The sequence below is a fragment of the Bos javanicus genome, chromosome 23 (genome assembly GCF_032452875.1).
Source record: "Bos javanicus breed banteng chromosome 23, ARS-OSU_banteng_1.0, whole genome shotgun sequence".
NCBI lineage: Eukaryota > Metazoa > Chordata > Mammalia > Artiodactyla > Bovidae > Bos > Bos javanicus.
In genome coordinates this window covers 49,705,933-49,721,563 of record NC_083890.1, presented here as the reverse complement: position 1 = coordinate 49,721,563, position 15,631 = coordinate 49,705,933, and the positions used below count along the sequence as shown (strand labels likewise).

The 15,631-nt window shown below is 45.1% G+C and overlaps 1 protein-coding gene across 11 annotated transcripts in view; it reads left to right on the top strand.

Moving 5' to 3' along the window:
- FARS2 (phenylalanyl-tRNA synthetase 2, mitochondrial) overlaps positions 1 to 15,631 on the top strand; it is a 304,681-nt gene that overhangs the window by 45,206 nt on the left and 243,844 nt on the right. For 10 of the 11 annotated variants that reach the window (XM_061398944.1, XM_061398945.1, XM_061398946.1 and 7 more), the window contains one exon: positions 3,920 to 4,539. In XM_061398944.1, the coding sequence (XP_061254928.1) occupies positions 3,943 to 4,539 (597 nt within the window). In that variant the 5' untranslated portion in view covers positions 3,920 to 3,942. Of the gene's footprint in view, positions 1 to 3,919; positions 4,540 to 5,943; positions 6,082 to 15,631 lie in introns of those variants that run through there. The other variant, XM_061398947.1, reaches the window with a different exon arrangement.

Below are 15,631 nucleotides of genomic sequence, written 5' to 3'. Positions count from 1 at the left end.
GGAGCTCTCCTGATAGCGTGTGGCCTTGTCCCCGGGGACAGACTTCTATTTGCTCAGGGCCTTTCCCTTCTGGTCTTCCTCTCCCAGGGACGGAACTCTGCCTGGGTCCTGGTGACCCTTTGGTAAGATCTTTGCTCTATTTGAAAAGTTTTAGCTGTGTTCTTGGCTTCTTTAACTCCTTCAGTTTGGGTCATATGAACATTCTGTAACCCAATCTTGTTTGTTTGTCTAAAATGTATAAATGTCTTGATACAGATTTTCCTGAATTCAGAACTAGCTTCTACTAACATTGTAGTAGTTGTTGTTCATTCGCTCACTCGTGTCCGACTCTTTGTAGCCCCATGGACTGTAGCCCGCCAGGCTTCCCTGCCCTTCATTATCTTCTGGCGTTTGCTCAAACTCATGTCCATTGAGTCGGTGATGCCATCCAACCATCTCATCCTCTGTCACCCCCTTCTCTTCCTGCCTTCAATCTTTCCCAGCATCAGGGTCTTTTCCAATGAGTTGGTTATTTGCATCAGGTAGCCAAAGTATTGGAGCTTCAGCTTTAGCATTAGTCCTTCCAGTAAATATTCAGGGTTGATTTCCTTTAGGCTTGACTGGTTTGATCTCCTTGCAGTCCAAGGGACTCTTGAGTCTTCTCCAGCACCACAGTTCAAAAGCATCAATTATACTAACATAACATGATGTGTTTTATTTCTCTACACTATTTTATTACAGTTCCCTTCTGAGTAACATCACCTATGAGATAAGAGAGGTGAAAACACTTTAATTGAACCCATTTACTGTTTTGCCATGTAATTAAAATTCCAATAAGCCTGTTAATATGTCAAGCTGAAACTCCAGTACTTTGGCCACCTCATGTGAAGAGTTGACTCATTGGAAAAGACTCTGATGCTGGGAGGGATTGGGGGCAGGAGGAGAAGGGGACGACAGAGGATGAGATGGCTGGATGGCATCACTGACTCGATGGACATGAGTCTCAGTGAACTCTGGGAGTTGGTGATGGACGGGGAGGCCTGGCGTGCTGCGATTCATGGGGTCGCAAAGAGTCGGACACGACTGAGCGACTGATCTGATCTGATTAATATATCAAAATTAAAGAAAATGCTATTTCTAGAAGTACCGAAAGGTCATTCCCTAACACACAGGTGCCTGAAAAAGTAAAACATGTTATTTGTCCTGAGAAAGAAGGCAAGGGGAGGCTAGAAAGGTAGCTGGGTCCCTCCAAAGCCATATGTGAATTTTCTGCTCAGCCATGAGAGTTTTAAAGGGAAAAACTGAAGAAATAATCTCAGCTAATCACTGAGATGGGGGAGCGGTTAGGCTGGTGTGCCAGCTGGTGGACTTCTTGTGATTTTTCTTTAGATGTTAGCTTGTTCTCATAGTTTGTTTGAGAGATTACTGAAGGGGGTGCTAGGGAAGCAGTCTGGTCACCTGTTAATGACTTAGGCTTCATTTCTATTCCTCTGATCTATGGAAAGAACCAAAAGGTTCTTCGCATCAGGTGGCCAAAGTATTGGAGCTTCAGCTTCAGCATCAGTCCTTCCAGTGAATATTCAGGGTTGATTTCTCTGGACCACACGACGTCTTGCCAACAGGTTAGGCAAGGCATTGTGTGGTCCAGAGATCTGAAAGGTGTGCTCGGGCTGGATGAATACAACTGGGGGTGTCTGGTTTCAGGTTAGTGACAAGACAAACAGGGCCCCCTCTTCAGAGCTCTTTCCTGCCCGAAGTTGCTCACGGCCTTACTTTGCAGCTTCTTGTGAAAAGCAGTATTTTGGACATTTGCCTACTCAACATTGTGACATATGTCAAGGAGCCTGGTGACCATGGAGTTTGATGTCCCCCAAGGAATGAGTGTGCAGTCACTACAGAGTAAATGAAACTGATTACACGTAGAATGAACAGATTCTTCCCGTTTCTGAAACCCGAAAGAGCTCAGCCTTGAAACCGCTCTTTCTGCAGCAGCTAATGCTGGAACCGAGGCTGGTAAATCAACACCACGCAATGCCCGTCACTGACTCTGGACCACAGTGAAGTTTGACCGTGAACCTGGAGACGAGACACGGAAGGGTTTCATGTCACTAAAGGAGAGGTTATGCCACGTGACTCTTCTTCCGCCAGAAGCGGACCCAGCAGCTCAGTCGCTAAGCTGGATGAATGTGGGATTGATGACGTGGCTGTGTCACCCGTACTTAACTTCAGCCTGTGCAGGTCGCTCCAGCCACAGACACACGCGTGGAGTCATCCGGGCAAAATCTGGAGTTCATCCTGCGTTCTCTGTCTCAGTGGGCGACTGTTTTTTTAACAGGCTGGGTTCTTTTTTTAACCTTTAATGGGCCATGTTTAACCTTTAATTTAACTTATATTGTGTCTTATACTGGCAATGAGTTAAGCACATTATGAACAGGATCTTTCCCTAGGAGATAGGTACTGTTTTCTATGAGAAGCCTGAGAGCCAAAAGCAGTCAAAGCCTGTGTGCAGTGATAGCACCTTCCCCAGAAGGCTCCTGAGCGTGGAGACAGCACACGCCTTTGGAGAGAAGAGGCTTTCTTGTGTCTCCCAAGGGCGCTGAGCCGGGTCGCTGACAACCCACCAGCGTGACTGAGTGCTGAGATGCATAAGGCGGCTCGGGCATATTTAAAATTTATATCCACAGCGGTGACAAGCCTGAGCACTGTGGAGGGGAAGACAGATTTCCGCTGAAGCTCAGCCAAAAACACTTTCCGCCACAACTCTGACAAAACAGTGCCATAAATGAACAAATCCAGAGAGTTTCTGGGTTCCGTGAAAACTTCTTACGTGACGGCTCACACACCAGGTCTACGCCCAGGCGTCTAATAAGCCACCTCACAGGTGCACAGGCGTTTAATTCGGAGCTGGGTGTTCTCAGCTTCGTCATCCAGGTGGGCTGTGATGCTGGGGTGCACCCCCGGGGTGCTCTGGATGGTCACTTGGAGCAATGTTGTTCCCGTCTAATGTGTTATTATCATGAAATTAAGTGCTTTCTTGGTAGTATGTAGAGCCTAGAAGTCAAATAACCCATCTACCTGTGGGCTTGATAGTAACTCATTGGTAACTGCCAAGTTTTAGAAGATGGGTTTGGCTGATTTAAGTTCACAGCAATTGTTTTTACCACTGTAGGGATTTGACATCTAAAGCTTGTCATGCCCGAGATCCCCGAGTCCGGGTGAGGATGCCCTGCTCCTGGTTTCCCGTGGGTGTGCAGTGGAAACCTGCTCTTTTACCAAACAGACGTGTCATTGATGGGATCCTGCGATGGTATTAAGTGGGAGTGACATGACCAGATGTGAGGGTAGAAAAGATTTGCATCTATAAAAATAGTTCCAGCTGTCCACTGGTGTGGTCTATCACTCTGTGTAATATTTCCTTAAGCTTTTCACTTCTGTTTTTTTTTTTTAAATGACATAAAAATAACCATTACCTAAATTGATGTATTTTATTTGAAACAAACAAAAAAAAAGTGTTGTTCATGTCATCTTACAACATAGTGAACTATTCTGGAAGTCACCTTTTGGCAGAAGTGAGCAGAACTTGGTGATTATGAGGATGGAGTTGGGGGATGGCAGTTCAAACCTCCCTCCATCCTTCAGGGCCCGGTGGATGCAGTCACGGGCTTCCTTTCAGGAATGAGACCCCGAATGGAGTCAGAATAAAAGGAGGTCGTCACATCCATAGGTTTGTTCCATGTGAGGGATCCAGGACATGACATGACATGAATAAAGGACATTTTCTTCAATTTCATTGTCTCGAGTGTCCAGGGAAGGACAACTGGAGATTGGGGATCATGATGTTCATGATTCTCTTGATGTGGGGGGGGCGGGGTGTGTGCTGGTGGGAGACCGACTCTCTCCGGTGAGAGGTGACTCTGCTGTGTATGTGTCCTCTTTCCAGAACCCGTGAAGGAAGCTGCCGCCATGGTCTGCTGGGCTCTCAGGACAGTCGGTCTGGCGCGTGTCCACCTGGCCCGGAAGGCCAGCGGAGTCTGCCGGGGCCACGAGCATCAGCCCTTGGGCCCGAGGCCTGCCGCCCCGGGAGCCCCGGGCAGCGCGGTGGAGCTGCTGGGCAAGTCCTACCCTCAGGACGACTACAGCAACCTGACCCGCAAGGTCCTGTCCAAGGTGGGCCGGAACCTGCACAACCAGCCGCAGCACCCGCTCTGGCTGCTCAAGGAGCGCGTGAAGCAGCACTTCTACGCGCAGTACCCGGGCCGTGCGGGGACCCCGCTCTTCTCCGTGTACGACGACCTGTCCCCGGTGGTCACCACCTGGCAGAACTTCGACAGCCTGCTCATCCCGGCCGACCACCCCAGCCGGAAGAAGGGCGACAACTACTTCCTGAACGCCACGCACATGCTGCGCGCGCACACGTCGGCGCACCAGTGGGACCTGCTGCGCGCGGGGCTGGACGCCTTCCTGGTGGTGGGCGACGTGTACCGGCGCGACCAGATCGACGCGCAGCACTACCCCGTGTTCCACCAGCTGGAGGCCGTGCGCCTCTTCTCCCGCCACCAGGTGAGCCGGGCCCCGCGGCGCGGGGCTTCCCGGTCGGTCCCAGCGAGCCGCGCGGGGCCCTGTGGCATCCGTCTTTGGCGGGGTGCTTGGTGCAGGCGGGGCTCTGGACATCCTGGCCAGCGTGCTGTGTTAGTAACGCAGGAACTGGCAGGCCTTTACTGCCTCTTGTCTGACTTTTGCCTTCCGGTCCCCACGTGCCTGCCTCTGCGTTTCTCCTGATGAGTGAGCAGTCGGTGGCTCACACTTACCCTCCATTGCAGAGGGCTGGAGATGCAGGGCTGAGACCTCTGGTTGGGTTGCTCCAGTTCCCAGTGAGCAGAGGTCACCCGTACATGGTGTTGGACACCAGTGGATTTCTTAGGTAGCCCAGGGGCACTGGCGCTCTCTGGCTGAGACTGTAAGGTGCCTTCTTGCCCCCAAGGTCTTTCCTCCGCGTCGCCTGCTGCCGACTTGTGGCTGCTGTGCGTGTTTTTCTCTGTGAAAGGGCTTCGCTGTTCTATACCCAAAGTTTGTGTTTGGGTTCAGAGAGCTTTTTTAATCGGGAAATCTGATATTCTGGTCATTCTCAAAAGCACCCACCTCCTCGCATCTGGTAGCTGACATCCTAACATGTGCGAATCTTTTTTTTTTTTGGCAATTTGTGAAAATTCCTGAAAGCTTGAGTCTGTTTCCTAAAAGAGTGCAATGTCACTTGTTTTTCACTAACATATTTTTAAACCATCTCTGTTTTTATGTAAGAAACAAATGGAATTAATGAGGCGCAGGAAATATCTTGTGTTACTCCCTTAGTGGTTCTTACAAACGTGTTCACTGAAACAGGAGGAATAATTATTAACAAAACTCCCTCGTGCAAGCATCAGGTCAGTGGGTTGTTAGAGTGAGCAGGAACAGTGTTGGCTCCTCGGGTTGTTGGATATGAGCAGGAACGGTGTCAGCTCCTTGGGTTGTTGGAGTGAGCAGGAACGGTGTTGGCTCCTTGGGCTGTTGGAGTGAGCAGGAACGGTGTTGGCTCCTCGGGTTGTTGGATATGAGCAGGAACGGTGTCGGCTCTTTAGGCTGATAAGTAATCATTGCTTGTTGTGTAAAATGAGTCACGTTGTAGGAGACCACTGCCTCAGGGTGCTCAACTCTCCCTGGGAATCTGTGAAAATGCAGAAATAGGTATTAGCTTTGCACAAAAGTCCACCTGTGCTTGATCCCAGAACTGCTGAGATGAGCACTTTTCTATTTGGGAAAGCTGACTATTTTCCACGTTAACTGTTACAAGGATGCAGATTTGTTAGGAAACAGGTCAGAGTCCGGGGAATATGACCGAGTGGTGGAATGTCACCCGCAGTTACTGAGCCAGCAGAGGGGTGGCGTCAGGGAGCAGGTGTCCAGGTCACGGCAGCGGCAGGTGCTCAGCCCAGTTTATCATGTTACAAAAATGAGAAAGGACAGTGCCCACTGGTTGGTGAGCCTGCGAGCCATGGGAATGGCAGTGGAGGCTGTGAGACGCACGCTGGTGTTTTAATGGAGGAAGAACCCAGGGTCTCTGAGAAGGTGGGAAACGGGCGGAGAGGGAATTAACCTCTTCTTGTTTCAGACTTCTGCGGGGTCCAGGCCAGGTTAGCGGGAGGCGGGCATGGCTGGTTTTCGGATGATGTGACTGTGTGTTCTGCCTTGTAGTCAGAAAGACTGCACGCACACATGTACACGTATGTATCAATACAGTAAGGTAGTTCCACACACCTTGTTCCATTTGCTCCTCGTCCTAAAACCCTGCGAGGCGGGTTACTTCCACTGCAGCCACAGGCAGTCTGAAGCCCCAGCAGGTTTAGTGATGCTCAGGGTCTCCCCGCCAGCTGGTGGCATCACTTGAGCATCACCTGTTCTGCCCTGTCGCTTTTCATGGAGGAGTTGCTTACGGCCCAGCCAGGGCTTCAGTTCCAGGCGCAGTGTCACGGAGAGAGGACTGTGTTTTGTGGATTCCTGGCCTCAGCTGGTACCAAGTCTGATCTAACCTTAACAATCAAAAAGAGTTTTTTTCCTTCTTTCACTTTATTACTCTCTGAATAGGGTTTTTTTTTTTAATCCCAATTGTTGTAATCATGCTACATATGTAATTTTAAAAACTGTATGGTCGTTCTTTAAAGCTTTCCTATTATTTCATAATCTTGGTAATCATTATTTTATTCACTGCGTGGTGTATTTCAGGAAGAAGAGAGGTGAGTCATCAGATGTGGGGTAAAGGAAGTAAGAATAAGCATAGAAATGGATATACGTTATTTAACTATTAGTTGTGAATAAAACCCTTTTGTGTTCCAGAAAAGGTATCAGTATTCACAAATTTAAATGTGTTAAATGTACCGATTTAAAGACATCCATCATCAGCTTGGACAGTTTTCAATCAGAGAATCCTGAACCAGAGTCACCAGAGGTTGAAAGTAAAGGGCAAGAAAAAGGCACACGGAGCAAAAACTTGACAGCAAAGCTGGTAGCGCAGCTACTAACGCTGGATAGAGTGCGTGGGAAAATCGGTAACGCAGCTACTAACGCTGGATAGAGTGCGTGGGAAATCGGAACTGTGGATAAAGAGGGCTGATACGTGGACCGAGATGCTTTTATGACTTAGGAATTTCAATGTGCCCGACATCATAGCCATAATACAGAAACCAAAACTGAAGAAATCCAAGTTTGAAAAGTTCATTATGATCGTAGATTTTAAATGACTTCAGTCAAAGATTGATGAATTAGCAGACAAATGAGTAAAGATAGAACAAAGCTGAAAAATATGATTAGCATGCTTGATTTGATTGTTTTTAACATTCTGTAACTATGTATGTGTGTTTTTGTTTGCACAGACAGACACTCACACACGTAAATTCTATACCCGAGTGTTAGAGGTGTACAGTCACGTGGGAAAACCTAAAATAAGTTGTCCATGTACTAGTTGACAGTTGAAGTTGTAATAAATGTCAGAGACCCAATAACATTATTAGGACTGGGCCTGGCTGCAATGTAGTTGATGTGGAAAGCAGTAAGAAAAGAATAATAAAGCTTTCCCTGTCTCTAGCTATCTAAAAATTCACAGCTATAGATTCATGGCTTAAAGAGAAATATTAGAGTTATCAAAAGTTACTTATCACTAACTAGCAATGAAAACACTGACTTCAGACTGCTCAGGTGTGGCGAAGATAGTCGCCCTATGATTCTGGTGGTAGCTCTGGCCACCGTGACCACTAACATCACAGAAGGAGGAGCAGCCAGACACATGTGTCTCCTCTCGAGAGAATACAAGGCCACCTGTAAGAAGTCCCGTCAAAGAAAACTGGACCTATATCAGCTCAGCTTGCTGGATCTAACAGTCACATTTATAGAAACACAGAGGACAGAGAAGCACGTTAAACTACATCATGTGGATGCAATGAACAAAATCCAGCCTGGGGAAATTCTCTAGCGATGCTACCCAAGGTGAGGTCTGCCTAACGAAGAAAGTACAAGAATCAAAGCGAGTGATGAGAAATGAGAAGGCGGTCGTGTTAAAGGCTGTTGTCCGAGGACGTCTGTGGGCCTGCACACAGTCCGCCAGGCCTTCCCCGATGCTCTTGGTGAGCTCTGTGCGTTCAGTCTGCGGGGTGGTTTTGCACAGCACCTGTATATCAGTTCCAGACCGATTAGAAACCTAAAACTATCTTTGCCACAGACAGTTTGAGAAGCACTGCCCTTCAGGATAAATGATTCCCTTTCTTCAAATAAAAGCAAGGAAAAAACAATAGCTGGTGCCTATAGGTTAAAAAAAAACAAACAGATCTCAATCAATCACCACTTGCAGATCCTGTCAAGGGAAAGCATCTTTCAAGAGAAAAAAAGATGTGAGACTGTTGGAAACTTGAACACTAACTGAACATTTGAGTTTTAGGAGTTCTTTATTTTTAGTTTTTGAGTCTGACAGTGATATTATATTTTTATACAGTTATTCTCTCTCAGAGATACATATTGAAATACTGTGAACCAAAGGATGGATTTTCATTAAAATAGTGGGGGACAGGCATTTGGGGATGAATGTAAGAAGGTGGGTCAAGAATTGTCAGTAACTGAAGTCACTGAAATGACTGTTGGATACATGATGAATCATTATCCTCTCAATTTTTGCGTATGTTTGAAATTTTCCTAGTAAAAGTTTAAAGAAAAAGACTGAAGGAAAACACTTCAGGGATCAGTCAGGGATCAGTCAGTCTGTCAATCAAAAAATTTTTTTTTCTGAACATGAACTGGGATCCAAGCTGTGAGAAGGTGTCAGAGAGAGAGAAACGGTATCAGACAGTCACGAGAAGGTTCCTGGTTTCATGGGAAAGTTAGAAATTTAGATTAAAAAGTAGCAGGAGGCCAGAAATATCACACTCTGGGGCATGAGCATAGATTATATTCAGTAGAAAACTGAAGTAGGTTAAAGCTGGAATTAATAGCCTTGCTTCCATCATTCTCAGATGATCTTACTGTGGTGTTGTTTTTCAGCCGTTAAGTTGTGTTCAACTCTTTGTGACCCCGTGGACACAGCCTGCCAGGTTCCCCTATCCTTCTGGACTTTGCTCCGATTCATGTCCATTGAGTCAGTGATGCTATCCAACCATCTCATCCTCTGCCACCTCCTTCTCTTTTTGCTTTCAATCTTTCCCAGCATCAGGGTCTTTTCCAGTGAGTTGGCTCTTCACATCAGGTGCCCAAAATATTGGAACTTCATGTTCACATCAGTCCTTCCAATGCATATTCAGAGTCGATTTCCTTTAGGATGGACTGATTTGATCTCCTTGCAGTCCAAGGTCTCTCAAGAGTCTTTTCCAACACCATAGTTCAAAAGCATCAGTTCTTTGGTGCTCAGCCTTTTTTGTGGTCCAGCTCTCACACCCATACGTGACTATTGGAAAAACCATAGCTTTGACTAGATGGAGCTTTGTCAGCAAAGTAATGTCTCTGCTGTTAAATATTCTGTCTAGGTTTGCCATAGCTTTTCTTCCAAGTAGCAATCATCTTTTAATTTCGTGACTGCAGTCACCGTCCACGGTAATTTTGGAGCCCAAGAAAATAAAATTAGTCACTGTTTCCCCATCTATTTGCCATGAGGTGATGAGACCAGATGCCATGATCTTTGTTTTTTGAATGTTGAGTTTTAAGTCATCTTCTTCACTCTCGTCTTTCACCCTCATGAAGAGCCTCTTTAGTTCTTCTCCACTGTCTGTCCTTAGAGTGGTATCCTCTTCATATCTGAGGTCGTTGATATTTCTCTTGGCAATCTTGATTCCGGCTTGTGCTTCATCCAGTCTGGCATTTTGCACGATATACTCTGCATATAAGTTAAATAAACAGAATGACGATATACAGCCTTGACGTACTCCTTTCCCAATTTAGAACCAGTCCATTGTTTCATGTCTGGTTCTAACTGTTGCTTCTTGACCTACATACAAGTTTCTCAGGAGGCAGATAAGGTGAGCTGGTATTCCCATCTCTTGAAGAGTTATCCACAATTTGTTGTTATACACACAGTTAAAGGCTTTAGCATAGTCAATGAAACAAAAGTAGATGTTTTCTGGAATTCCCTTGCTTTCTCTATGATCCAATGAATGTTGACAATTTGATCTCTAGTTCTTCTGCCTTTTCTAAACTCAGCTTGTATATCTGGAAGTTCTCAGTTTATGTACTGCTGAAGCCTAGCTTGAAGAAATTTGAGTATAACCTTGCTAGCAGGTAAAATAAGTGCAATTGTCCAGTAGTTTGAACATTCTTTGGCCTTGCCCTTTTTTGGGATTGGAATGAAAACTGATCTTTTCCAGTTTTGTGGCTACTGCTGAGTTTCTCAAATTTGCTGACATATTGAGTGCAGCACTTTGACAGCATCATCTTTCAGGATTTTGAATAGCTCAGTGGGAATTCCATCACCTCCAGTATCAAAAACAAGACCTGGAGCTGACTGTGGCTCAGATCATGAGCTCCTTATTGCAAAATTCAGGCTTAAATTGAAGAAAGTAGGGAAAAACCACTAGGCCATTCAGGTATGACCTAAATCAAATCCCTTATGATTTATATAGTGGAGGTGACAAATAGATTTAAGGGATTAGATCTGGTAGACAGAGTGCCTGAAGAACTATGGAGGGAGATTCATAACATTGTACAGGAGGCAGTGACCAAAACCATCCTCAAGAAAACGAAATACATGAAAGCAAAGTGGTTGTCTGAGGAGGCCTTACAAATAGCTGAGGAAAGAAGAGAAGCAAAAGGCAAGGGAGAAAGGGAAAAATACACCTGAATGCAGAGTTCCAGAGAATAACAAGGAGAGATAAGCAGGTCTTTTTAAATGAACAATGCAAGAAAATAGAGGAAAACAATAAATGGGAAAGACTGGAGATCTCTTCAAGAAAATTGGAGATATCCAGGGAACATTTCATGCAAGGATGGGCCATGATAAAGGACAGAAACAGTAAGGACCTCACAGAAGCAGAAGAGATTAAGAAGAGGTGGTGAGAATACACAGAAGAACCATACAAAAAAATGTCGTAATGACCTGGATAATCACAGTGGTGTGGTCACTCACCTAGTGCCAGAAATCCTGGAGTGTGAAGTCAAGTGGGCCTTAGGAAGCATCACTACAAACAGAGCTGGTAGAGGTGATCTTATTGTAAGGTTTTAGGAAATTGGGAAGTCTTGTAGTCTTTCTCAAAAAATAGAAAAAAGGAACATATCAAGGTCATTTCATATTAGACTTGTTAATAACAAACTAGGTATAAAAGACAATATTAGAGGTTTCATCTTTATGAACATGGATTATTCTCATTTTTGATGAACAGGTAAAAATTGTTAAATGAAATGCTTGCAGCTTTACTTCACTGGCTGTTGTGCCCTCCACGTGATCCCTGTGCGTGCACTGCGTCACACCATCCTAACTGGTGTGAGTTAACGTGGTATAATTATTAAGGAAAAGCAGGTGACCACCTTAATAGATGTAGGGAAGCAAGTTGAAGGCATTTAATGTTTTAGGACCTTAAAAAAGCATTTGACGGCATTAATATCTTATGATAAAAACTTTTAGCAAGCTAGGAACAGAAGGGAACTTCCGTAACATGATAAATGGTATTTGTCAAGCACTCACAGCATACATCGTAATTAGTGGTGAGTCATTATAAACACTTCTATCAAATTAGCAGTTCAGGGTTATTTGCCATCAGTGTGTAGGAGGCACTGTTGCAATCTCTGTTCATCATTGTGTGGGAGGGCCTAGCTTACGCCGTAAACCAGAAAGAGAAAAGCAAGTCTAAGCTTTGGGAAACATGAGCTAAAGCTGCTTTATTTGTAAATGGCATGATGGGCTACCCAGGAAGTTGACTAGAACGTCCAGATCCATTATTAGCACTAATGAGACCATCCAGCAAAGCTGTGGGTACAAAGACAATACGTCCAAGAATCTTTCTTATCTATAGGTTATAACCAGTTAGCAAATATAATGAAATAAAGACTTCAGTCATAACATCACCTGCAACTTTGAAGCATCTGGATATCATTGTTGCAGAAGATGTTCAAGGTACTTGTAGATAACATTATCAGATATGATGGAAAGACATAAAGGAAGAGACAGAGGGCCAATATACCGTGTTCGTAGATTCATGAAGATGGTAGCTCTCCCAAAATTGATCTATAAGTTCATCGTAAATCTAATAAAAGCGTATTTTGGAGAAGCTGAAGAACCATTTTTCCTATTTGTAGGAAGAGCAAGTTTACAAATAGCCAGGAGAAACGTAAGCGCGCCAGTGTAAGGGGCTGTGCCTTGCCAAGCACCCCAGGTCACTGCACTCTGGTCGTTGGGGTGGTTTCGTGTTGGCACAAGTGTGGTCAAATAGAGAACTCTCAAAGACCTCGCCTCCTCTTTGGGAATTTGTTTTCACTATAGAATGGAACCGACTTTAAATAAGTGGGGAGATGGTGGATTCCACAGGAGTTGCTCTTAGTTGACCATAGAGGAAAAAAACACCCGCTGTCCACCTCTCAGCACATGCAGAATTCAATTCTAAATCGCTTTACAATCCATCATGAATAGAAAGTCTTCCAGACTTCAGAGAAAAACGTAAGACATTACTGATATGACTCTGGGGGTAGAATACAGCCTCTTGAACTGAGAATTCCTAAAAGAGAGGAATGCTTAATGGAAACAATGTTTTAAGTTGACTCTTAAGGTAAAACTTACGTCTAATAAAAGAATTCTTAAAGGAAGTTAAAAGGCAAGCAGTGGGCTGGGTGGGGAATCTGCTCCACATGTAATTAACAGAGGATTTGTGTTGATCAGATGTAAAGGCCTCAGTGTGACAATCCGGCAGGGGGAAATCTGACATACCGAGAGTTGGCCGGCATGTGAGGCAGTGAGAAGGCTCTGCGGGCGTTTGAAACCCACGCCTGGAGTCCAGCTCCCAAGCCTATAGTTTAGACGCATCATGAGTGCTTACATCAGCAGGTAGGTGAGAATGTTCATAGCACTATGGATCTAGTATGGCATTCGCATGTCTGTGAGAATGAGTAAGTCACAACCAAATACATCAAGATGAATGAACATAGAAAGTAGCATTAGGCAAAGAGAATTATCAAAGCTTAGATATTCTGATTGCATTTGTGTAACACTTAAGTCATGGGCAGAACTAACCTGATATATTATTTAGGGGTTTGTGCACATGTGGAAAAGTTCTGGAAAGCAAATAAACATTAAGTTTGTCGTTACCTGCAAAAGGAGTGGCAGAGGATTGTAATCAGCAAGGGGCTACAAAGTTTTTGGTATAATACTGTTCTCTTTTCTGAAAATGGGTGTGAGTGGTGAGCACAGGGCATATGCTCTTATTATTATTCAGAATGACATACGCTTTTTATGGGCTTCCCCAGCGGCTCAGCGTTTAAGAATCTGCCTGCAATGCAGGAGTTGCAGGAGATGCTGGTTCGATCCCTGGGTCAGGGAGATCCCCTGGAGGAGGGCATGGCAACCCACTCCAGCATTCTTGCCTGGAGAATCCCATGGACAGAGGAGCCTGGCGGGCTCGGACATGACTTAGCGACAAAGCACAGAGGAACCATGAATCTTACACCCAGCTCTGTGGAGAGCATATAGTTGCCACCACTTTGTAGAGTTATTTGGTAGTTTTCCTTTTTTTCTTTTTCATTGTGTTCTCTATGTGGAGAAGGCGATGGCACCCCACTCCAGTACTCTTGCCTGGAAAATCCCATGGATGGAGGAACCTGGTGGGCTGCAGTCCATGGGGTCGCAGAGAGTCGGACACGACTGAGTGACTTCACTTTCACTTTTCACTTTCATGCATTGGAGAAGGAAATGGCAACCCACTCCAGTGTTCTTGCCTGGAGAATCCCAGGGACGGGGGAGCCGTGTGGGCTGCTGTCCATGGGGTCCCACAGAGTCGGCCACGACTGAAGCAACTTAGCAGCAGCAGCAGCAGCAGTGTTCTCTATGATCTGGCATTTTTCTTTTAAGTGTTAAAAAAAGGGACAAGGGACTGTAATTGTACATTGAGTACTTCATAGCAATTAACATAAATAAGCTAGATGTACCTATGTCAGCTTAGATGAGGTTTTAGTAAAATGTTGAGCGCAACAAATAAATTATGAGTGATACTAAGCTAGGACATCTTTTTAATAGCTCTTTCAAAATACGCCCAGCAATGCCCCACGGTGCTCTCAGTGTGTGCTTAGTCCAGGCTCTCTGTCTGTCTGTCTGTGTTTCACTTGCTTCTCAGCTCTTCCTCTCTCTCTGTCTACACACACGCACACCTCAGTCTCACAGTTTTTTTGGTTCCGTGACTATGTAGGTAGGTGTGAAAAAAGTACATGGGAAGAATAAGCACCCAAATCAAGACGGTGATTTCCCGTGAGGTGTAGACAAGGTGAGTGGTCGTGGCAGGTGCTGTCATTGTTTGCAAATGCATCGAGATTTCACGAATTTCTGGAGCACACAGAAGGGTCTGTGAGATCAACGAGTTTGAGAGCCACTGTTCTATAGCTTCAAAACCAAATTTTAAAAAAACTTATTGAGACGTCTCTTTTGTAAAAAGTAGCAGATTCCCTGCAGTTGCCAGACCCACCAGAGGGAGCCCATATGATCCCTGCATCTCTGTAATCTGATTTAAATATACTAATTCAGAGGAACGTGCCTGGACCAGCGCTCAAGGAAGCTCCACTCTCCGCTGGTCTCGGGAAATGCCCGTGCTGTCTCTCAGGCAGTGCCCTTCGGGGGCCAGCGAGTGCTGGGGGTGGGGGCGGCGGGGCAGACGCTCCGGGCTTTACCCTGCGCTCTTGGCTGCAGAGGCTTGGTTTCCTCTGGGTCCCTGCCCCGCTTTGATGACTTCCCTGGGTCGGTGTTATCCAGGGTCTTCCTGTTACATACACTCCTGACAGCCATGGATGGCTCATGTGAGCCTTCCTTCCTGTCCAGTTCTGTCTTCATTCTTATCAAAGAAATTCTAAATGCTACTTTCCTTCTCCCTATCTCCCTTCCTCCTTCCCTCCCTCCCTTCGTCTTACTTTCTTTTCATTTTCAGAATGTGTATATTTTTCTTGCCTTTGCTTTCTTGGCTCGTAGTTCTCAAACCTGGGTGTATTAACAGTCCTGGTTCATGACCAAGTTTTTGTTGATCTCGCAGGCAGATTTAAAACTTAAGAGCAAAGCAGCAAGTCTTGCAGAGGCATGTTTACTCACTTTAAAGGCCTCGCCCTTCCTACGGTGATTTCCTTGTACTTTCCTGAGTGTCAACGTATTCTTTCTCTTATGAAGTGATGGTCATAGTATTCAAAAATTTTGCCTCTTTTGGCAAAATAAATTGTTGCCAACCTTTTCTTAGTGCCTTGACTTTTTTGAAGTTTTTGCTGGTCTATGGAATACAAACCTTTAAGTCTTAATAACTGAAGGTGTTGTTACAGAGAAGTTGTAAGTATTTTATAAGTATGTAATTCATGAATATTCACATAGAAACAAAGGGGCATGTTTTCATAGAAGACATGAATGAAGATATACAGAGAAGTAAGCTTTTGATATAATTTTGACCACCATTATTGCTATATACTACTTCATTAT